Source organism: Polyergus mexicanus, unplaced genomic scaffold (assembly GCF_030449975.1).
Source record: "Polyergus mexicanus isolate NDT 795.1 unplaced genomic scaffold, iyPolMexi1.0 SCAF_21, whole genome shotgun sequence".
Classification (NCBI taxonomy): Eukaryota; Metazoa; Arthropoda; class Insecta; order Hymenoptera; family Formicidae; genus Polyergus; species Polyergus mexicanus.
Window position 1 is genome coordinate 28,538 of NW_027223341.1, and position 25,929 is coordinate 54,466.

Below are 25,929 nucleotides of genomic sequence, written 5' to 3' on the forward strand. Positions count from 1 at the left end.
TTGGTACGCTAATGTCCTAAATTATATTCATAATTTTATAATAAATTATACTTTCAAAATAATAGAAGAATCGCAAGAAAAGGTTGAATATTCAAATGCCAGACAACAATTTTTATATATTAATTCTAAATTGTAGTCATTTAACTGATTCAAAAATAAAACTTATAAAAATATTATCCTGTAAACATAAAAAAATATATACGACAAGATATTTCAGATATTTTAAAGATAATGACATCACAATTGGAGTTTTATATAAAAATAAATTTTCTCAAATAATATATGATTTGTTAAACAAAAATAGGTTTTAAAATTGTGTTATATAGAAAATATTTATATATATTTTGTATAGAAATATAAATATAAATGAAATTTTTAATATAATATAGCGTGATATGTTAGACAGAAACAAATTTTAGAGAATTAAATTAATTAAATACATATGCAAGAGAGATTCGGAGAATTCTGTTAATTTGTATGACCTGCTCGTAGAAACTCGACGTCGACTCCTTCTATAATATATAAACACTCCTTCTATAAGCACCTTATAAAGTATGTGTTTTTGTTGATGCAACGAGGAAAAGGAAGACGTTGAAAGGTATACAGCCAGAGTTCATAGTTTCACACACATATTACGATCGTTTCCAAGAGAGGAAGACATCAAAGTTCAGAAAGTTCAGTTGTGATGACGCTTTCTCTTTACGCAAATATGGGATGGCCTTCCGCATATCCCGTTCATTATCAGATATTTACATGATCGTGAAAATATTCATAGCAGAATAGTGAAGATCTTAAAGTAAAATGATCAGCATATTAACGATTCATACCGGTATTGGTATTGAATCGTAGAAAAGACAGTCTGTGTATTACGGATAGTTTACGGCGACGAGCAGATCATTTCACAATGGGCACATTGCAATTTTTATAGCTGTAGCTGCTAATAAAAAAAGATGATGATTTAAGTTCACAGTATCGCATTGAAAAAGAATTATATTCAGTTAAATAATAATCACTATTTGATTTTCGTAGACACAAAAGGCTACGGAAGTTTATGCCAAGCCCTTGCTAATAATTATAATTATTTACTGATAGTGTAATCTCTCTGACTATATCTTGTTATATCGCCCGCATGAGAGCGCGGTATCTCCTTTAAATAAAACATAATCGATACACGTTGCTCGTCGCCTTCGTAAGACAGGTATCGAGGTAGGTTTATTTTGAGCTTTTGCAAATGTCGACGATGTTTAATTGAGCATCCACGTACGAGAACTTTTGCGAGCATACAGGTCGCAATGTAATCGAGATAATTGAATTTTCGCTTTGAGACGGCGCTGTCATACCCGGTTGTGATTGGATTTGACTATACTAATTTATGCGGAACGACCGTGGACACATAAGATTAATTCGCATGTCGTTGAGTAATCGATCGATCAAACTTCCATGACCCTTTGCACGGAATTAATATCCAGAGCGCAATTACCGATGGCATCCGGCGAATCTGAAAGATATTCCTCGGACGGCGTAATTCCAGCTGTCCTCATGTCATCCCTCACACGTTCTACCTGATGCAACAGTATTAATATTAATTATCGTAGTATAATATTAGAATAATATATTGAGAAAATATAACATTTTAATACATATAATATTTTTTATAAAAGTAATTTAAATCTATTTAAAAAATATATTGTTCCTGTTTTTTTCTTGTTAAACATTATTATAGAGTAGCAAGAGACAAATAATAATGATGAGCACATCGCGCGATGAAAATTTGTTGTCATCAGTCTTGTCAAGTATTTAAGAAGAATAATTTATGAGTATGACTGAGAAAGATTGTGCGAGCGTGTAGTACAGTGAGACGTAGCAGCATGCATTGCTACGACAGAATTATGATGGTATTAAGGCACGTCAGAGCGCGCCGTGGCATGCATATACAAATGTACCCCAGACCTTAATCGACCCTAACCTGTGTGAGAACTCGCAGTAAATTCAAGCCGGCGACTTTCTTTAGGTCGAGCACGTTCCATTTGCCGCTACGGAGAAGTTCGGCGAATAGTTCGGGATACCTCGAGACGTCTTCAAGACCACGAGGAGTTCTATGAAGGGAAAAACGTTTTACACGTATAATCTATCATGTTTTTTTTTTTTTTAATAGTTTATCAATTACAAAAAAAATTACACTGAACAATATTCATTAAAAATTAATCTGTAGATAAAAGATCAATTTTTTCTATACCAAAGAACTTTATAATTGTAATTTGACAATTGAAATCCGATTAAAACTATCGTTGAAGTATTATTATATGAAAATTGTTCGAGGATCAAAGATATAATATTTGACACATATTTCGAAAGCTATCATTAATTAATTTCGCGTCGATTTATCTTGTCTTCGACATACTTGTTGATGCCGTCGAAATCGCCGCCGACTCCGATATGATCCACGCCGATCAGGTTTCTAATGTAGTATATGTGCTCGGCCACGTCCGAGACACTGGCTTGAGGTCCGCATTTCACGAAATAATTGTAAAACGTGACCATCACCAACCCGCCGTTATCAGCCTGGAAACAAGCACGTGATGATATAAAGAAGAACCTGTAATTCTGACGTTTTATGATTTGAACGTGTTTCGTGCCGTCGCATCGGGAATTTCAAGCCATCCGTATGAAAGTCCGTATAACACGTAATTTTTCGTTGGAGAAAATAGGAAAAGTTGTAACCTCGTTGCGCTGCTTTGACCCGGAAACAAAACAAATACAACGACAGAGGGAATCGATAGAATCGACGAGAAGGGAGACTTCGTTATCATGATATCGCATTCCATACCATCGCCATTAATTTTCGATTTTTATGATTCGCTTCTTAATGAATCGAGGCAAGCCAAGCGTTCCTTAACAAGGCACAAAACTCGACAATAGAAAACGAAATTGCAGTTAGTAAATGTTTTATGCTGCTATTAAAATTTTAGCTGTCGTCTTGGGATAATTACCGTTCGCGGGAAAGAAAGTCCGAAAAGAAAAAGGAAAATAAAAACAGCAAAAAGAATTTTATCTTTGTCGTGTCGTTTTTTTTTTTTTGTATGGTTAACAGTTTAGCTTTGCGACTACAAGGTGCGAATTTTGACGCAAGAAAGTCCAATTTCCGCGCGCATGAAAATCATTTTTATATAGATATTGGTGCTATAAATTATTGGACCTATAACAATATTATACAAAAAGTATAAATTATATTGCGATAATTTTTATACAATATAATTTTGATTTTTCAAAGGCTACATTATAATGAGAAGAATTCTTATTTTTTTTTTTTTTAAGTTTTAAACAAAGATAATTAAAAAAAGTAAGTGAGAGTATATATATATATATATATATTTATATATATATTATAAAAATAATTAAGAATTAATTTTATAAGAATTAATGTGTTGTGTGTACATATATATATACATACATATATACTTACCAGCTGTTTAAGAATGTCGTCTGGCACATTTCTAGAGGAATTACAAATGGCGAACGCTGAGGAGTGTGAAAAAATGAGCGGCGCTCTACTGACCCTCAGAGCATCCCTCATGGTCGCTCTCGCAGTATGGCTGAGGTCTATCAGCATTCCAAGCCTATTCATTTCTTGAACTACCGCTTTACCGAATGCCGTTAAACCCCCGCCTGAAAAATATATCAAAGTTATTTTATTCTCTCTTTATGCTTTTTGTGAAAATATATTAAAAAAGTTGTGACATAAATCTTTGAAATCAGTTAAATAATATTAATACATAAGACAGCTAATATATATATATATATATATATATATAAAATATATTATCCATTTTCATTTCAGTATAATTATTTATTCTTTAAATAGCAAATCATTATAATAAATTTGATGTCAAATAAAATTTGATATATATATTTTATAATTTAGAAAAGAAATTAAAGAGAAAATAAAAAAAGCAGAAATATTTTTAATTTTCACAAAACTTTTGTTTGACGTTTTAAATACTTGTGAGTGTTTATAAAATTAAGTTTGCAAGTTTTGGCTCTGCTAATTCTGAAAAGGATGTTAATTTAAAGCTCGTGTCTAATTTACCATATTCGTCGTCGTCTTCTACCGACGAACTTCTCGCCCATGGTGTATTGCATGTATGTGTCAGTGTGAGATACCGTACACCCAACTGGTAGAGCGTTCTTAAAACGGCTAAACTACTTCCTAGACTATGCCCGCCCTCCACTCCAATCAGGGAGGCTATTCTACCTCGCCCGTGAGCCTCCAAAATCTCTAGAAATTAAAAATATGAGTTGAGCAAAGTTGTCGATCGCGCCAAATTACTTTCTATTGAACGGCGTTCTACTTTCGCTATTATGGCGAACAATACTCACCCCTCGATGATGCAGCAAATTGCATCTGCTGGGAATATTTTTCTATGAGTCTTTTAATGAGATCTATTTGCTCTAGAGTCAACTGGACTGCGTTAAGATGCTGAGACTCGCATGGCACGTAGGCGGCCCAAAACTGAAAAAAAAGACAATCTACGTAACGTATATATTTAAATTTTTCTAAGAAAACAAACTAGTATTTACTTTCTTGTATTTTATTTAAAAAAAAAAATACCATAAATTATTGTCGAAAAAAATTATGTTCGCATTTATTTGATATAATTAAAAAGAAGTGATGAAAATATATCGAGGAAGATGTAAGGTAGAATGCATATTTCAAATTTTGAAGTATATTATTTTACTTTTTAAACTTTTAAATTGGCAGATTGTTTATTAAAAACTATATTATATTTTATAATACATTTTATGACATACATTACATAACAGATAAAAATCTGCAAAAAAATATAATTTAATAAATCACACAACAATAACTTTGCTTAATGTCAGAATATGATTGATCTTCATCTTGAAAAACATTTAATCTTATTTCAAAAAAAAAATTAAATTTTTAATAAAAATAACATTTAAGATATAATTGCAATGTATTAGCGAAATTCCAAAAATAGACCAAAAATAGTATCGATAATATCCTGGTACGCCAGGAAACGCATTAAATCACTATATATATTGTATTGTATAATATATATAATGTGCGTATATATATATATATATATACATATATGTGCGAGCCTGACACGCGCTTAATGCTCGCATCATTCAGACCTAACGACCTCTTGAGTGCTTGTATGCGACGATAATCGATGCATTCAATCCGTCACGCTCATAATATTGCCGACATCCTAAACCCGTCTCTAGCAGTCACCCCTAGCATAGCTATCGGGAAATTGCTTATTTACACATCTACATTGCACAACAATATAATTCATTCCTTAAATTATATTGGACGCTAATACTGAATTAATATTAAAAGAGATTATCAAATATGATAATGTGTCCAATTAATTATCTATACTAAAAAATTTTGCGTCAAAAATTAATGTCAATTTTTTATAATAATTATACTTTATTAAAATATTAACTTAAATTTTTGTTATCAATATTGTTTATTGTTGTGGATATTAAAAAGTTTTAAAATTCTAATTTGTTTTTATGAAAAAATCAACCATAAATATTCCTTTCAGAGAATATTTATATCTCATTAATAATCATTAAAAGTCCGATTATTTACAAAAGAATGCTATATTGTTTTGTTTGTGTCATGAATCTGTTTTTGACTACAAGGTTGCTCTACATTGTGTCTAATCATGTTTAATAATAATTACCTGACCGCCCACCATGCCTTGTCGCAGTCTGACCAGATCGGTTTGACTCCAAGCACTTTTGCTCCAAGGCGCGATTTGACGCAAGTCCTTGTCGAAATCGAAGTCTGCCAGTTGATTGTGCAGGAAATTGCGGATGTTCCACGGTAAGTCATTGTGGCCGTCTATCAAAGGCACCTCGGAAAGAACCTGGCGAACGGTCTCCAATCGCTCACGTGGCGATGTCAGGAGTGCGAGCTCCCCATCCGCTGGACGTGGACCGACTCTGCCTACCCAAGTGCCAATCGACAGTATAATCACGCTTACTGTCCACACACCATTCTGACCGCCACTCTGAAATGAGATACAGCAAATAACGCGATAGATTAATCTTATTTATTACTTTTGTTTGCGATAAAAAAAATTAATTATCTCTATTAAAAAAATTTAAAATATAAAAAACTTTTTCATTGATAAAGATATATATAAATTTTGCATTAAATAAAATAATATTAGATATACGATAAGAATAAAAAGATAATTAGAAAACATGACAATATAGCATATGAATTAATTATTTATAATAAATCAGATTATTTATTTACACAAAATATATATGTATAAATGGCAGATTTTTTTCTAAAATATTATGCTGCTGTAGATAAAGTGTAGAAATGATCTTATTCTCGAGTACTAAACTATAAACAACATAATCTATTATTAAAACCTTTATCAAAAAAACTTATCAGAGAATTTGTCAGACAGATTGCCCGGCTGAAATATTGTATAAACGACTTCAATAATGGAACAAAGCGAGTTAATAAAGTACCGTAAAAGTATTTTTTTTTTTTTTTTTTTTTGATATATGTATTTACGGTACGGTATTCGCGCGTGCGAGAGAATAACGTATTGTTCCTGTGGGATTACCTCGCGTAATGAAGATAGACCGAAAGAGGGAAACAAAACACGAAGAGGATGGTCGTATATGCAGAATTTTGCGACCCAGGTCATTTCTCGTACACCTCTTATCCTATGAAAACAAAGATCTCAGAAACGAGTGGTATTTTTACAAAAGGGAGACATACGGCTTTCATAGAGATTATGAATTATTAAGACCTGTTCATTCAAGCAATGGCGGTGGATGTTTGCCTGTCGTCGGGATTTACAATTCACAGAACGAAACAGTAAATTATTTCTCGAGCAAGGTATCAAAGCCCTTGCTGTTCACTTTCCAGAACTTGCCCTTTTGCCAGTTAGCCAGGGCTTGCAAACACGGAGGAAAACTGTACAATGGCAATGGCCGGAGTTTAATCTTCGCCGCGAGTAATCCGCAGGACGAATTGCGGTACGTTACCATGTGTTACAGGATTATATGAAAGAACCATGCAGACAAATCACATTCCTTTGTCCCGTATATTATTCTGTTTACGAAATTATTCATCAAAGGAAAAAAAACTTTGAATTTTTTGGGAAAAGTGACTGATGACTTTTTTTCCTACGCTGATTAATTATAGAGGAAATTTAATCATCACCGCCATTTGCATCGCGGTCTGATCTTCGATCTATTGTATCTTATTGAAAAAATTAGTTTCTGAATAAAGTAATTATTTGTCCAACTGGAAAACTCATCAATCTCTATAAAAGATAACGTTTTTTTTGCCCGTTTTTAGATTTGACGCGGCAGGATTGTATGCCTTAAATCGAAAGCAGATATTGCACATCAATCGTACTGGAAAATATCTGCTGCAAGAGAGCCGAGAGATTCGTGTATAAGAGAGATTAGCCCATCTCGTCGTTTTAGCCGTGTACAAAAGAACGAAAATTACTTGAGCGCTGAGCAATGTCGTTTAACTGTATCCACTGGCCGACCAAACGGCGACCCTCACTACTCGTTGACCGTGAGAATGCGGTCTGTTCATACTCGGCTGCCCATACACGGTATTTTCCGCGCCGCACCGCTCGAGACTTCGAGAGAGTCGTCTCGACATTGTTTAAACTTCCGTCGGTCTTACGGAAATATTTGCGCAACGCTAACTTCCGTTGGCAATAATCATTAAGGAATTTGCAGCTCATCGTACTGTATTTTCATAGTATTTCACAATATTATTTGATATGCAGTTTATATATCGCAATTAAACAGAGATAATATTGTTATTGAAAGTTTCAATTATCGAGAATTTTGCGAAGAAGCAAGTTAAAATGCAATTTATTGTTGTTTTGTACAAATATGATGTAATTCTTAAAAAATTTTAATTAATGAATATTAAAAAACTTTTCTGTTTAATATTTTAATTTTGCGTGTAAGATAAAAATTTCTTTCACTCATCGGTCGATTTTTATATAAAATAATATAATGTATATATATGTGCACACATACCTAAGTATGTACAATATATGTGTACATATGTGTTTAATAAAAAAACACATGTCCGGTCCTACTCACTCATTTAAAGCAGCAAATAAAATATTGAAATAATATACAATATAAATTTACCATGACATAATCATATAACATAATCATAATAAAATAATTTAATACTATGCAAACAAGATTGAAATTATATATGTTCGAACAATTATACTACAATATTATATGACGCTCGTTTGATTCTACCTCTAAGCGGTTGATATCGAATCTATTTAATCGTATTACTAACATTACAGTTTTCGCACATTTCTTTTACGGCAATTTAATTTAATATAAATAATTTTAATCGTTCACTTCCAGAAATTAAATCTCTCACTGTAGCCACATACATACAGAGCTAATGTATTGTATATTTTGAAACATACAGGAAAGAGATAAAAGTTTTATGATATATAAAAATTTTCAGAGAATTAATTAGATTATAGAAGATAGAAAATTTAGGGTTATCTTATTTTTCATTTTTTGTAGCGTATATTTCTATTACGATAATATATAGTGAATATTTAAATAAATGAAAATATATACGATCAATAGTATAAAATATTTCGTTGGTAAAGCATTTTTCGCTTTATTGTTGAGAACAATTCAAGAGCAACAGACTTAAAATGTCGCATTAAACATCATCTGTTACGACTAAGCTTCTCTTGAAAAGGTAGAAAACACATTTTGCATGTGAGCTTGTAGTATGTATATTGTTAATATTCTTGAATATTAATGGAAGTGGAGTGCAGAAAAGAAGTTCGGAAAAGAAGCAAAAAATAGCAGAAAAAATAACGGTTTTAAACTGGCTTGCATCCAAATGCCGATTATAATAATGGACCATATTAAAAGATGTGGTCGAAGCGAACCATCTATTGAATATGCTCAGATAATATGAGCACATCGATGTTTTCGAGAGTTTAATTTATACAATTATTTATTGACTAGTTAATATTTCGTTACGGCCGTGACAAGATTAGTTGCTAAATTACATATATTATATATAAAAAAGATAAACAACTATATGTATTTAGAAAAAGTGTTTTAATAATATTTTAGAGACGTACATATATTGCAAATATATCTCATTTTGTAATTAGAATTAAATAATTGTTATTGTTTATTGCAATTATTATCTATTTCTGTTTAAATAATATTTTAATGAAAATTATTATATATATATATATATATATATATATATATATATATATAGAGAGAGAGAGAGAGAGAGAGAGAGAGAGAGAGAGAGAGAGAGAGAGAGAGAGAGAGAGAGAATTGTTAATACAAACATCGCTTTGTCATATATGTATTTTGCTCTACATTTCGTTCTTCCTATATGAATAGATAATTTGATCCTATCTGCTCCATCGAATGAGAGGGGCCGCAAAGGGTTAAATTGGGTGGTCGATTCAATATTCCGCGCTCGTATGCGGCGCCGCGATATTGCCCGTTTCATAATTAACGCGTCAATTTGGCGATTGGCTCTGTTCGCACATAAAAAGGCGACGTGCCGCAAATGATTTAAGTCACGACTCGAATTTTAATAAGCTTCTTGGACGAGCGAATGTAGAGAAGCTTTTAACTCTCTAACGCATTAACGTTTACGTCAATTTCTCGCAATAACCGTAACATACGAAATGATAACGAGAGCATAGTTTGATTTACGCGAATAGTATTATGGTGCAGAAAATATCGTAGAACGTTGCGCGTTATGGAGCGTTAAGCATTCTTACATTTGTTATTCAAATGCTTGAAATGCGTATAGCGGAGCTTGAAAAGGGATCATACGAGACAAACTAAGTTTTGCATACTTTTAAGTTTCACCCAGAATATCTACTGTGCGCGAAAAGGCGAGATAAGGAGAGAGAGAGAGAGAGCGAGGCAAGGGAAAAATTACTCTGTAGCTTCGCTTTCTCCCTCTCCGGGGACGTCGTAATGTTTGAAATTGCACGGCGACGGCATACGGATTGCCATCGCGGCTCGTGAACTTAAAAAAAAAAGATTCTAAAAAAACAATCGCAGCTTCTCTCTTTCTCGATCTTTTCGCAAGCCCAGCTTTGCCGGAGCCATTTCGCCGAGACTCGCTGCTGAAAAGAAAAATTACTTCGAGATGTTCTTCCAAAGACGTCGTTCCGCTTGAACAGCGGCGTGCATTTTAACGCGTCGAGAATTTATATCGTATGAAAGAAACAGGAATTTGCAAAATTTCTTCCATATGTCATTCTTTGCGAAATTATGTATTATATTTCCACGCAAGATCGAAATCCATTAAACGGAAGTATTTTTACATAAATTGGATTTTATACGACGCTTAAAACATATATTTTAGTAGTGTTCGTGCAGAATCTTTCTCGTTGTAGGATTCTTTGATTTCTTTCAGTTTTTTTCAATCATGATTTTTCGAATAAAAACGGATGCATATAAGTGGAAACTTGGAGGTGAATGCGCGAGTGCGAGGTAAGTGAATCGGAAATTTCAGAGTCGCAATTCATGTTACGTGACTGGCCGTAATATTTCATGGAAATTTCTCCAGAGATAGGAGCAAGGTGAAGATGGCGACGGTCAAAGAAATGATATGTATGCTCTCGGAGCATTGAATCTGGCCAGTGAGTATCAACGATTAGACGTAAAAGCGCTATTAATTACATGTGGGAATATCCTTTAAACGCCGTCATCATCACGCGTAGAGATTACAGAAACAAATTCCATGGATGTGCAATTTTATCTCAAAAATAATATTTATGTTATTTTTATGTATTCGATTTCATCTATATTATTTACCACACATATCGCTACCATGTATAAATTATCGAATTTGCATCAGCTTCCACATTTTCTGCATGTGTCGTTGCTTATATCGTAATTATAAAAATTTCAAATTTTGTTCAAATATTCACATAACTGCTTAAATAAATGAGAGTTATGGGACATCCTATACATATTAAAAGGACATTGCATAATTCTCGTTTATTTAAACTGATATGTGCATATTTGAAGTAAATCTGAAATATATCTACCATAGGTATATACAATATATTTTTTGGCTCTATTTTGCGTTGTCAGAAATGACGTCGGTGCATATTTTAGATATTTTAGAACGTGTCACGTGTTCTCGCGTCATGATTGCAATTTTTCGACGCGTCCGAGCGAAAGGTCAATATCATTTGCGACGGTTACACAATTACACGTGTAAGCAAAGCGCGTCAGTGCAATATTCTCGTCAAGACTATGACATTTGTCACACGCTGATCTATCAGACGCGGATGTTTTATGATTTCAATATGATAGAAGGAAATATCAATTCCATGCGAATAATTACTCGACATTACGTACGCGATAATAGAATGAAGCCAGTAAATAGATTTGCGCGAATAACAACGTGTATTTTTGTTATAGAGGCGACCTTTAGCCTTCTGGGAAAAAGCGGATGTGATTTTCGCGCTATGCACAGGAGGAGAATCGACGACCGACACAAATGGATGGGATCGGGACGAAATCCGGGAAAGCATCGGCCGCGGAAGCTCCCGTGAACCGTGATAGTCCTGCGAGAAAACATGAAGACAAAGAGACGAAGAAATCCGCTCACACGAACACTTCCCTTTTATTCAACACCCTGTTTTTGTATTTTTTTTTTATTTTTCTTGCCGTGTAACTCGTCGTTTTAATTTCCGGATATTCTATCTCCCTAGATTGTAGCGTTCGCGTAATCGATACGGCTGTTTCGACTGATATTTTCGCTCCGATCAATAAATATTTCTCGTACACATTTCTAAGTTGGTGCACAGTGCGCTTGTGTTTAAATTAATTTTGCAGATCACTTACGTGATACGGAGTAAATTATGCATGAGACTTTGACGTCGAAGTTTGCGGAATCTGGAATGCGTGCGAGGAAACTTGGAATATTCTAGATATAACCTAGGAAGATGGAGATGAGGTTATATCTCTGAGATTTTAATCCTTTTATTAAAATTATTATTATATTTATACAACATTTATATTATCAGAAATGTATATATAAATGATGTTGCACTCAGAAAAGATATTACACACGATCGTGTGACAAAAAATATTTTTAGTATATCATGAAATAGCGCGAGATTTTTAAATATAGCTTCTTTGTTATTTTATTTCGTTTACATCTAAAGTAATTTTAAATAATTAAAAAACATTTAGTATCATTTTTTTCGAAATTCTTTGTGATTTACGCATGGATTCTTTCCTTCGTAGATTTACACAATCTCATTTCCGCGCATAAGCAAAGAGCGAGACACGCGATCGAGAAACAAAGAACCGTTGACGCGAATGAGAAAAGAATGATAAAATCACTGCGCAAAGTTTTCAGTCTCGACCTCAAGAACGAACTTTGTTATTTCCCTGGCAGAGGATTCACAAGGAGCGAGCACGGCGGGAGTGCGAAGAGTGCACTTTGTACGTGAGCGAGGGTGTCAGACTCGACGTAAGAAAGGATCAGGCATTGGAGGCGAGAAATGACTCAATGCGAAAAGTTCTGGCATGAAACTTCGAGATTGGAAATATTTCGCATTGCTATTTTTCTACTTCGAGAGCTGGAAGCCGCGCTTTGCGTTCGATAGCTTCGCCGGAATCCGCGTAAATCAACGGATGGAAACTTTTTTCGCTGAATATCACTTCGTTCATTTCGTAATTCTAGCATATTATTCCCGACCCGATGTGTGAGTATATAGCGAAAGTCCGCTGTGTTCTATCTTTGATCATTCTCTCATTTTCATTTAATCAAACTACGATTTTATTTCTGTCGCTTTATTTATTTATGCAGTTACTTTTACAGAAAATTAATATATAAAATGTAAAATAACATATATGTTAAAATAATTAATAGAGAACATAAAAAGAGAGAAAATAATGAGACATATCATATTAAAATAAACATGTTTCTTCATTATTAACAAATATTTTAATTTTTGCAGTTTATATATATATATATATATATATATATATATATATATATATATATATAATGAAAAATAAATAATAATGAAATAATAATAAATAAAAATAAATATATAATGAAATTGCAGTGCTGCTATCAAAAATAGTTATTTAACGCATTGTATATACTTGATATTTTTTATCTATTTATTTAAATTTATATAAATTTAAAGATTTAGAGATTTAGAGATTAAATAAAAAAATATTAAGTATATATAATGCATTAAATAATTATTCTCGATAGCAACGTTACAATTTCATTATGTATTTCACGATATTTATATCCCTGGCGTTCTTCATCACTAATGAAAAGTCGTGAAAGCTTTCCCTACGAGAAATATTAACAACTCTGGCTCGATAAAGTCATGCGATTAAGGTGGATTTGCTACGTTGCAGGTTTTTCTTTTGACTGTATCCTATCGTACATATACTATATAATATAAACTTTGTTTTGAATTAATTTCATTGCGCTTTACCGCGTGCTATCGAGGCGCGATGCACGCTCAAAAGCGCTATTGTAAACAAGCATTTCTAGCTTGCTTTTTCTCTTTTTATCTTTTGCGCTTTCTTTGCGTATTACGCATTCTCTATGTGCATCCGTGTAATTTCTTCTTTTTTCGGGAGATCGAATTCGTTTATCGCTACTGATTAGTCAGCTAACCAGTGTTTGCAGTTGCTTGTACAGGACTATATTACCGCAAGTGAATGTAATGTAAAGCTTGTTTAATGCAATATAATGCCGGACCATCTTTATAAAATCCATAGCGCACCCTTTAATTGCTGTTGGCAAACAATTACAATCGAATTACGAGCGATTTATGGTCGCGGATTTATTCTCTCTTTAAATTTTTGGTTGTTCCTTTTTATGTATTTTATCTCTATTCAAAAGGCATCAATTACTTCGCGATCAACAGCAACGATCGGAAATCAAACTTGTTGGGCACTGTAAATTCTAATTAAAATATGTTTGACCGTCACCCATTGCTATCGGTCGATATGCACAGTAATTTGTTTCGTCTATATTTGATTGACTAGAAATTGACGTTAATTGAAATAAATCCACATTATTCGCGAACACGGCGCATTGATAGTAGATTAGAATGGAGGTTTATATTGACAGGAAGTCGATCTGCTTTCTATAACATCCGATGAGAATACACACATTCACGCATACACTCTATGCGATACTTTTTAGATACAATAAAATAAAATCTTTTTGTGTATTTTTGCATAACATCGAACAAACTCCCGACTACACATATGTTCCTTCAAACGGCTTTTTCGTAAAAAACGTCAAAAATCAAATCCGTTATCCACAACGATCGAATTCAATTTACATAGTACTATAGTCCTAGTGATCAATATGTACAATATGTAGGCGCGATAAAATTTCGTCTGAAATGTCGATACAAATGTTGTTATTTTTTCACTCAAAAGCTGCAAAAAAATGTGATATTGCGGCAAAAATTCGCGCGTATAGCGTTGATCGTGCGTTAACTATGTGATTCGCGTGTTACTTAACACTATTATATCGTAGAAAGAGTAACTGATTGACGGGCATGAAAATCGCTTTGAGATACGGTAGCGGAGTTGTGCGAGTTTCGAATCGATGGTGGTAAACCGCATCTTCGACGCGCGAATCACACGCGATCTAAAGTTCGTTGAATGCCGGAGGGCTGAAAGGAACTTGATTTCCGATAAATTTGTGGTATACAGTGGAAACCGAGCAAAACAAGTGAGATACGATCTTTTTTAGGGGTTGGGGGAGGGTGGGGGGGAAACTATGTCGATCGATCATGTATTTTCTTCGTTTTGTTGCTGGCGATAACACGCGATAACAAATAAATTAGATTTGTGTTTGTTAATTGATATATTTAACATTAGATATAAAAGATAATTTATATATCTCCGTAGTCTATTTAATATATCACAAAATAAAAATTTTTTACGCATACGTTTAACAAAATTAAAGTTTTAATATTTTTTTATAATCCCATTAGACATACGAGATTTAATTTATATTTAATCTCTGTTTGGATCGACATGTATACAGTTATTGTTCGAAGAAAGATAAAGCTATCTGGCGTTGATACAGAAACAGAAATTTTCAAATTTTTTTTTTTAGGAACTTGTGGAAATGTTTAACTCCGCAAATGCCATGTGCATGAAGCACGAGGGACATGTGTCTTCGACGAGAGTAGGATGTAAAAATACAAAAATGTTTTGCTTACGGGAACAATCGATTGCACTCGTGTAACGACTTTCTGCAGTCGGATAGATTGAAATGTGAAAATAGCGCTGAGCTTTGTGTAGGCGAACAGGAAAACAAACCAGCCGGGTATCGGAAAAGCATACGGTGCTTTCAAACGTGAAATATTGTTGCATGGATTTGTTCGGCACGAATTTGCGCATCCAATTTTAGTGCTACTGTGGGTATATAGTTACGGAAAAAATACAGAGTTATTATTTTTATCTGCGTGACTCATTTTGTATTGGGATAGATAAAGTTATTTACGACAACCGTCAAGCGCGCGCGATGGTCATAAGTTTCCTGTTATGTAAAAGCTTGTTAAAAAATTTACAATATATACAATATACAATATATAAAGTAGATATTATTTATTTTTATATATTTTTATCAATCTTTAATAAATATCTTTTTGCAAGAAAACACATATTTGACTATTTTGTGCTAAATGCGAATTCTTTAATTTATTATTAATATTTATAGATAAAATTTATGGATGAAAAATTGATAATTGATTTCTAATTTTGATAGTGATATTATTTATATCGGTAGTAATATTATTTTTTCTATTATTTAATTAGTTGCATCTTTCTTTATCTCTTATACATATATATATATATTTCAATATAATATTATCTAAACTGTTACAATTAAAGATGTTAGGATAATGATTCATTCATGAATATTTAGGAATATAATAGTAATAATAGATTTTTCTCTTTCTCTCTCTTTTTCTTTCCATACAATATCTATACAGAAATAACTGTTATTCTTTTGCATATGTATTCGACGTAATAATTTCCGCTTATTGATATCACAGGAAGCTACAAGCTATTGTCAAGTATAACTCAATATTATCCACACCGCAGGATATACCGCAGTATTCGAGTAGTAGCAGGACGAGTAAGGCCAGACACTCGCGGCGAAGTTATGCGCAGCATTTGCCCGCGAGGACATAACTCTGTACGCAAAGTTGGCAGAGAACATCGTCGGCGTCCCTTTCGTGCTAGAATAACAAACCACCCACGTTACAACTACGAAGCGCTAGGAAGATGGGTGTTAAATTCGATTTAAGCCTGTTAGCGTTCACTTCTGCTAGAATTTTTTATTCATGCTTCGCAGAGAAGGTTGTGGGTGTAGATCGTTAGATACTTTTTAGTAATTATTGCACATTATATCTAAGATACTACACAAGTAGATTCATGTAAATATTATATTTATATGTGTGTTGTGAGAATATTATATATTTTATTACATTATTATTTATATATTGTATATTTGCAATAAATATTATTTTATTTTCCTTGGTTATACAATATTATAGTGTGATAATTCTATTTTCACTTTAATTATATTCCTCCATTAATTACATTTTTATTTTAATATTATTTTAATATTTTTTTGCACTTACTTATTAATAATTATAAAAGTGCAATAAACTAGTATTCAATCTGAAATGTATCAAATTGAAGAAATGATTCAATTGAAAGAAATATTGTAGAAAAAGAAAAATATCGCGCGTGAAGACGTCGATGTTTTTCCCGTCTTTTGGGGGTGGCAATATTTCTCTCGACAGAGATCACCGTAATCCTCCTGCGTTCCGGCCGCCAACGATATCGAGGAGCATATGACACTGAACATACATGCGCACCGTAAAATTGAAGACCTACCCCGCGCAGGGCTCCCTCGAATTCTGTGCACGTGAGATAGATCTGTTGTAGAAAGCGACGTTGTACAGGAGACTTGCCTGAATATTACGTCTATACCTTAGTCCGCACCGCGTGTACGTGTCCCTATACAAGGTGCCGGGCAACCGGATTCTGCTGAAAATCAGGAAGTGCGCGCAATGAAATGTTGCAGTCTACGTAATATCCTTGGCGTCGGCAACGTGTACGCTGAGTTTAAAAAAAAAAAAATGATTTATCTCCAATGTGAATTCTTAATATCATTTTCAATATACTTTATGTAGAAATTGGCAACCAATTCTCAGCAATATGTTGGCAAAAATAATGGAAAGTTTTTGTATACGTAATTAGTATATTTATAATCTACTTAATATACTTTTTACTACGTAATATACTTTTTATTTAGTAATAATAATTACATTTCTGTAAGGAAGCTTATATTTGCAGGCATACATTATGGATAAAACAATGTTATTTTGATAAGTTTAATCATCGATTAGATTTTTCAAAGTTTGTTTGAAGCGATCCTCAATTCACATTTATGCTTTAAAATGATGTTATAATTGCAATTTACGGATTTATACAGTAAACGACAATTTTACATGAAGAATTGATAAATTATTCAGAGTTCGTGATATCGCATTCATAATCCAAATAGTTCATGAAAAATTCATCACGAGCAGATTCAATAATTTAACTTCATAGAAAAGGATGTAATTAAATGCCTTTTAATTCTTCTATTCACAGGAATTGCGCGATATGCAAAATTAGTAGTCAGTTGATCCGATTGCGTGTTCGATCAAACGATCAGATCACACCATTCGTTATCTCTCTTTTAAATCACCGAAAAGCAACGAACGCAACAAGCACAAGTGTTCATTGTAATTTTCACATTCTAAGAGAGAACAATATTACGTAAATGCAACAAACAAACCTGAGCAACTATACAATAGAAGTTTTAACTCAACTACTGATTGCAAATCGATAGTTAAAAAGAATGAAGTTTGTTGAGTTTGAGAAACCAGAAATATGATAAATGTGTAAATCATTTTATCAGAAGTTCTTATATTGTAGAGGTGAAAGTTGTCTTCGGCTACTAATATAATATATACGTCATTTTTTCTTAATTCTGATCAAAAATTTTGATATCTGAAAAACATACTTGAGGAGAATATTTTTCTATCAAAAAACTTGTCAATATTCTGTAAAGTAATAGCCTATATCGTAATGCTCTCTCGGAATATCTCTTCATTATTCGCGAAATCACTCGTCAGCGTTCAACAACTACGGGAGTTCGTTCAATTGTCGCTCATTATCGAAATCATTTTTTTTTTTTTTTTTTTTTTTTTTTTCATCGCTAAAATGCATCGCGACGTTTCACGAGGCTGTCAGCTGTACGACTTTAGTCATTCGGCGCGCGCTATCGTTTCTAATTACACATCGCTCGTGCCGAAGTACTTGTCATTATCGAAGGCAACGTCGTCTCCCTGCGGTTCCGCGTTCCGCAAGCTTCGCATCAAATTAAATGCCAGCACTTAATTATTTAATTGGTGGCAAGGAAAAGGCTCTATCGAGAGAAAGAATCGGGAACGTGACGATTAACAGCCGCCGATTAACAGCCTTGCAAATCATGCGCTTATAATAATGTGATTTCAGATATCAGCGATAATGATGTCTTCAAGCTTCTATCGCTGAAACCGACATTGCAAAAGTGTTTTCTTTTTTTCTCGGACGATAGAAATATTTTATATTAAAGAACGCATATACACACACATACACATACAAAGAATTTAAGCTATACGAATTTCAGATAGTAACAAATAATTTGAAAATTTATGGATGTAAAAAATAAAAAATTGAAAATCTAAGCAAAGCGAAAGAAACTCTTTCGAGTTTGCTTAAAACATTATTTTTATATTTAAATATTTAAAAATATGTTATAAAATGTTTTGAATGTATTCTCATAAAATATAATTTAAATATTCAAATATCTTTTCTCTCTCCAGCACCTTATTGTTCGAATACTTTCGCTTTTAAAATATGTGATCTTCTTTCCTAAGACTTGACTCTAATTTTGATGTTCAATTTTTGAAAATTGATTTTTGCTTAAATATTCATCGCGGTGATGTTAAATCATTGCAAACAGTTTTTTATATATTTACAATCTTGAATTAATGTAAATATATAAAAAAATATATATAAATATATAAATGTTTTTTCATTTTAAATATTAATATTTAAATTCTTTAAAAATGCTTATTCATAAGATTTAAATACTTGCCTAAAGTACGATATTATTCAAATATCGAATTGTTAGTGTATTTCTGTCTCCTTTATGTTCTGGTCATGTTCGTAAGGGACCAATCAAAGAAATATATTATCGAGTTTGGCATATAAATTACCGATTCTGTACAACTATTGAAATTCCACACATACAACACGATCGAAGCTAGACGCGATTACCGTGCAACGGAAGTTCTTTAAAGCGTCTACCCCGATAATAATTCCCCGGAAAAAGCTGAGTGGAAAAAAACGAGGAACATTTCGCCAAAGTTAGACAGTCGTGACAAGGATGCGAAAAAACGGCCAAAAGAAACGAGAAAGGATGGTCGAAGAGAGGAAAAGATAGAGGAAAGGCCACGAAACTTTTAAACGGGTCAGGAGGTCTTGTTCAAAAAGTCGTTCGCGAAAGCTACGCTCGCGATATTGTACAAGAAAAATCGTTTTTTTTCTCGGATCCTCAACAAAGAGAAACGCCTGCGGAAATTTCAATAATCCTCACTGCGTGCGCCTGCGTGTTTCAATATTTAAACAACATTCCCGTCACCCGATATTGTCTCGCATGAATGCACACCTCGCAGAACCGATGTCACCGTAATAGTTTTCTTGTTCCATGAGCGGGTTAGAGAATCAATCCCGATCTCGTCACAATGACGTCGTATTTCTTTCACGCTTGTCTCTTCGCATCTCTCTACCGGCATATTAGATAGTCGCACGACGGGAAGTATCGATCGCTAATTTAATGCCTTTCCCGTCGAGATTGTATCGGAGATACTGCTGAGAATTTCCGGTAAAGTTTGTATATCAGGAATCTTTCATAGGTGCCTTCTCTATTTTTCTTTAACAAATGTTTTCTTCGCGATATAGATGTTTCTCTCTTTCTTTTTTATATATTTTAATTTCATCTATATAATGTAACAACAGTGATATCGAATATAACATTATTATTTTGTTAGGTAACGTTTTCTATTTGCATAATTATGTTTATAATAAATAGATCAGGTATATACGTGTTTGATTTGATTTAATAATACTTGATTTTCTTTGTTATTGTCACGCATAAAATATGTATCATGCATTTTTTGCGAATCATTTAACTTGACGAAGCTACAAGAAAATCTTAAGGAGGAAACTCAAAGATTAGAAATATTTATCGGACTTTTTCTACTCGTTATAAAATTTTTTTAGAATAGAAAATTATAGACAGAGAAAGAAAGAAAGAAAGAAAGAAAGAAAGAGAGTTATAATCAATAAGGAAAGAGTCTTGAATAGCTCCAAATATCTTTATCTCAGATTTACGAGAGAGAATAATTTTGTTCTATGAGTTGTTTTTTTAATAAAAAAAAGGAGTTTTTTTATGTAACTATAATTTTTGTGATTTTAGATTTATGGAATACTATATCAAATCTATAAGTAAAACTTGAGAAATTTGATTCGAAATTAATAAGACGTAGGAAAACTCGCTATTTTTATTTCAATATTAGTTTTATTCTTCAGCTTATAATACAATTTTTTTGTGATATAATTAACCGATTGAAAAAGAGTATTAAATTGCATATTTATAAAGTTTTTTTTTTATTAGTATCGAGCGATGATTTTAATATAAGTGTAATGGAGATGAATTTCGTTCTTCGGAATATCGCGAGGATGGTGTGACGAGAACAGCTACCATGGCGCGAAACTCGCCTTTGTTACTAATAGATAAGTTCGCGCACCACATTTCCAGTGAATTAAATTATAATCTCTCCCCAGGTATGGTATATATCGATAATAATATAGCAGCGTTTGATCGCTTTGTTACAAAGTTTTGTGCAAGTGTCGCACTTTAACCCATCAGAACATTCTTAATACGTAACACACGTTCAAGTTTCTGTTATTTGTCTACGACTTTCCCGAAGTTCTCTCAATCTCGGTTCTGATTTACAATTCTCCGTTTCTGGTCTGGAATGCCAGACAGTGATCATACATATTTAAGCGACATGTGACTCTGTTCGCTGGATAAAATTATCCTTCCTCTTACTGTGCTGCCACAGTTACGTCGGAGGTTACAAAACCTCGACAGACATTCCTTTACTTTACCTCGCGGGAGCAAAGTACGGGCGAGAGAATCGTATGGTATACCTTCAATTCCTAATCAAGTCGAACTTCAGCCTTCGTACTCACAGATGCTTTCTTTGAGATAAAAGACATCATGTCTCTTACGAGACAGAATTCGGGATAGATGTGTCGTCTTTGTGTCGGAGAATACTCTCGCTCTACTACTTCCACGGTTATTGTGGAAAGGGCGCAGTAGTTTAAAGCTTACGTAACACGACATTGCTATTTGATTCGAGTTTCTATCACTAAAATGGAAGGAACAAGAAATCTATGTTAATTGATTAATATATGGTTGACATGATTTATATACGATATTCAAAGAGAGAGAGAGAGAGAGAGAGAGAGAGAGAGATCATAATGCACATTAAAAATTTGAAAATTAAAGATCTAGAAATATCCAAATTGAAAATGATAAGATTTTTATATATATAATTTATAAGTTTGAAGATTAAAAAACTTTCGTTTTCGAGAATTTTTTTGATGATCATGACATACACTAACATTTGAGTGTCAAATACTATGACGTAGTTATGTTAAAATAAGATATATACTATAAAAAATATTTAGTAAAATTATATGATCTAATGCGAATGCGCTTGCTTATTTTTTTATCATATTAATAAAATTATCAATTAGTATTAGCAATTTTGATAGTTAAATTAAATTAAATTATTATTATATAATATCTTTATAATATCTGTTTTCGTTAAATATATGTTTTCTGCAATATATTTTACTTGCGGCCGTCGTTCAATGATCTCCGGTACGTTGCCTACAAAATATATAAGGTGAGGAAAAGTATCGTTTATCAGGTAGAGTACGTCGATTTAAACGCGTAGCTTAACGGCGCAGTTTTGTATCGCGCTCTCCGAAGTAGGAGGACGTGGGTAATCCTTTTTAGGGCGTTTGTGTGTCAGGAGCTTCTCCCAGTGCTCTCCTAGTACCGAGGTCTTTTAAAAGAAGTATCTTTTTCCTCGCTGCCTAACCTGGCGGAAGATAATTCTCTTAAATATCCGTTTCATAAATCTCGATATATATTTGTGCATGCGCTCGAAAACTCGAATCGAGAAAAGTGAGAAAGATCGAGGGATTATGAAGAAAAAGAGGTGTGTGTAGACATGAATAACAGCGGCGAAAATATAGCTTATTAAATGGCGATTTCGCATGGCATTTCAATGAAACTATTTACTACGAGGAAGTCGTTTGTTTCTAGAAGTAATCTCGCTATGTAACATGATGGATTTAGGAAACTAATTATTATCAACTAATTATTATTGTTAATTTGAACTGATGGTCAAAATCAAATTAAATTTATTTAATACCGAATTATGTGGATATAAATGCATTGAATATTTTTTTTATGCTAAGAAATTCTTTACTAAATTAATAACAACAAAACACAACGACGAAAGTTGCAAATAATATAGCAAATAGCCAATAGAAAGCAGATTCTTTATAGTTTGGAAGAAAAAGTGTAAAATTTTCTTTTCCCATCAATTATTACGGACCAGCTTCCTTCGATAGTAAAAGCAATTCGCTATTTATCAAGAGAGATACGTAACCGCGACAATAGCTATACATATATTACAAAGTATAGGATTCGTAGATCATACTTGTCGATACCTAAGTATAGACGCTCCGACTGGTCAGATAAGTTGTTCCAAACCCGGAATACACAATTTAGACGAGAATGGCCAATGCAGAGATCAGCTTTATGCGGTAGTTTACATTCCGGGAGTAGATATATACGGCACGCATACAAAGATAGAGACCTACCATTAGCGGGTTTACGCGAGTCGCCGACACTATACAGTTACGGGGTAATGGAATGTATAGTCGATGTATATCGGCGGTCTCGAGATGGGTAATCGAAAACCAGCCATGCCCTGCTCTCGTAATCGTAATATGAGAGTGGTCGAACACAACTGCCGGAAGATCGTGCCAAAATATCACCATAACAAGACGACTGCGTAATCGAGTGTCGGAGGTCAGTATGCGCTCAGGCTTTCGGATGCATAAAGGTGGATTTGTCTTTAATCTTTCATGCGCTCTAGAATGATGTGCAAGGTACACTAAAAATATGTTTTTATATATTTTTTGCATGTCTTGTATTATTCTGATTTAAGAAAATAATATTTTAATTTAAGAAAAAAATTAGACATAGCGCAAATTTATAAATGTTATTGTAAAAAGAAATTGTTTTCCTCAATCTGTTTTCATTAGGCAAGAATTTTGTTCTATTACCACAACTTTCTCTTTCTTTCTTGATTATCTTTTATAAAGTGCATTATTCTCAAGATTATTACCATCGTGTGACATGCACGCAGTTTACCTTTATAATACATTTCCCTGTATATTGGCCGATGACGTGATATAACATCTGCATAACTGAGGGTATTATGATATTGATATTAAATCTCGGTATGTGCCAGCGATAGCGAAACATTGCTCGCAATTAGATCGAGACGTTATACGACCGCTGGCCCAGTACAATCTGCAGCTTGCAACTTTGGTCAAGTCGTTGCAGGTCCCTGCCTTCCTGTTACGGAAGGTCCGTGTACCGTACGGTAGTCTCGGTTTACGCTACATAAAGGTACGCAAACCATGGGGGACGCCACCGTGTTTGCTTGTAAACCTCGCGTACACGCTCAGAAGCATTGAATAGACAGACAGAGTAAATCCGCTTTAGCGACAAGCTCTCGATTTCTTGTCTGCGATTCCGGTGTTTGTTTCATCTCACTTGGTCCCTTTTTAAAACAGGTGTATTTGCATTTAATGCATTTTTTTCAAAGGAAGAGTTTTACATTAGTAAAATATGACAAATAATATTTATTCGCGAATAAAAAGCATTTCGATATATGTAAATATTAAATATATAAATGTATATAAATGTATTATAATGTGTATATAAATGTATATAAGATCCAATTGTATATAAATGTATTGTATTATAAGATCTCTACTAGAGATATATAATAATTAAACTATTGTATCGATAGATTCAAATCTTACGCAAATATTCGTCACAGGAAAAGAAGTTAAGAGATAAACGATAAAATGTCAACGATGGGACAAAGCTTGGGTATTATTGTTATTCCTTACGATGAGTCTACTTTTTTCTGCGAGAGACAGTCCATGTGCTCAATTTCCCTCGGAAATCATGCTCGACGTTGATAGAAACGATTAATGGAATTAATGCAAATCTCTCAGAGGCAAACGTGTCATTTACATGTCTGATTACCCTCAAGTCTCTCGCCGATTACATCATCATTGCCATATTTGCCCATCGGCGTTGATTGCCGGGTACGATGTCGCGGCCGCATAATTACATTCCTAATCACGTTAGTGAGAATTTAAGGGACCGAATCATAAATTCGCAGCTGGTACAAATTCTATGGTAAATCTAATGTCAAGTAAAATTGGAAACACATTTAGAAGAAAGTGTTATATATGTTATATATGTTCTAAATTGATCTATTAATTCTTACATGATAACCATGAGATTTAAGAAAATCTGTGGAAGATTTTTGCGATATTAATTTAAGAATTAAATAAACTCATCGGAAATTTTCACGCGTATTGCAGCGACACCAACTTCATCTGTACTGATTATTGCTTTTTCATAAGCAACCGAGGCACCGGTAATTCGATTACCTAGTAATTTACCGTCGAGTAATTATATTCTGCCGAGACGACGATGCTGGTGACGGCGACCAGTGTCGCTTACTTAACTAAGGATGCTAGACGACAGAAGCTTGAATTTCGAACAATATACATTCAGTATATCTTGATATATATTTAAATGTTCCTTTTTTGATAAGATCGTTTCGTGAACGAAAAAATGGGCACGGATTAACATACTGAATGCATATATTATACGCACACACGAGATATCCATGCCAACATTGATTTTAAGTACAAACATTAGGGAACGAATATGAAATTACTTTTTTTTTAGTGAATATATTCTAGTGAATGCTAAAAAATGGGAGTCATTACTTGTCGCAATTTCTCATTTTTCAATGTTCAATTTCTTGTTGCGAGTCTAAAATGTAGTTTTTATCGAAGTAAGATCGATATGACATTAATATCAAAGTTATCTTTCTTCAAAAACTTTACGCAATTCAAACTCTTTATAAATATAGATAAACAAGTGCATTCTTTCTAAGTCTTTATAACAATTTTATTTCAATGTGCGGATGTTATTAATATTATCGTAACAATAATACACTTTAAATATGCGCTATGCACGTAACTATCTAATATATCGAATTTAATTAAAAACATTGAGTCACACACATTTGATATTACATTTAATTATATTCAAAATCAAATAGCCGCATTTATAATTACTTTTATAACACTGCGTTATATGAATATAAAATGAAGAGAGGAAGAAGCTATAATTCCGATTCTGCATTATATTTCACGGGCGACAGTAATTTTACCAAAAAATTTAATTTCGTCGAAGTGCTTTTGACAGTAACTTTGGATAGAGCAGGTGGCGCGCCGCGGAACAGGCATTTTTTGATTAGTTTTATGAAGACA

At 33.2% G+C, this 25,929-nt stretch overlaps 1 protein-coding gene across 2 annotated transcripts in view; it reads right to left on the reverse strand.

Moving 5' to 3' along the window:
- Positions 1 to 278: 278 nt before the first annotated feature.
- LOC138942034 (dipeptidase 1) overlaps positions 279 to 25,929 on the reverse strand; it is a 93,775-nt gene continuing 68,124 nt past the window's right edge. Inside the window, exons 2-8 of one of the 2 annotated variants that reach the window (XM_070312065.1) lie at positions 5,721 to 6,050; positions 4,378 to 4,510; positions 4,088 to 4,276; positions 3,464 to 3,666; positions 2,402 to 2,562; positions 1,967 to 2,096; positions 279 to 1,562 (exon numbers count right to left, since the gene is read on the reverse strand). In XM_070312065.1, coding sequence (XP_070168166.1) covers positions 1,431 to 1,562; positions 1,967 to 2,096; positions 2,402 to 2,562; positions 3,464 to 3,666; positions 4,088 to 4,276; positions 4,378 to 4,510; positions 5,721 to 6,050 — 1,278 coding nt within the window. In that variant the 3' untranslated portion in view covers positions 279 to 1,430. Of the gene's footprint in view, positions 1,563 to 1,950; positions 2,097 to 2,401; positions 2,563 to 3,463; positions 3,667 to 4,087; positions 4,277 to 4,377; positions 4,511 to 5,720; positions 6,051 to 25,929 lie in introns of both variants that reach the window. The other variant, XM_070312066.1, reaches the window with a different exon arrangement.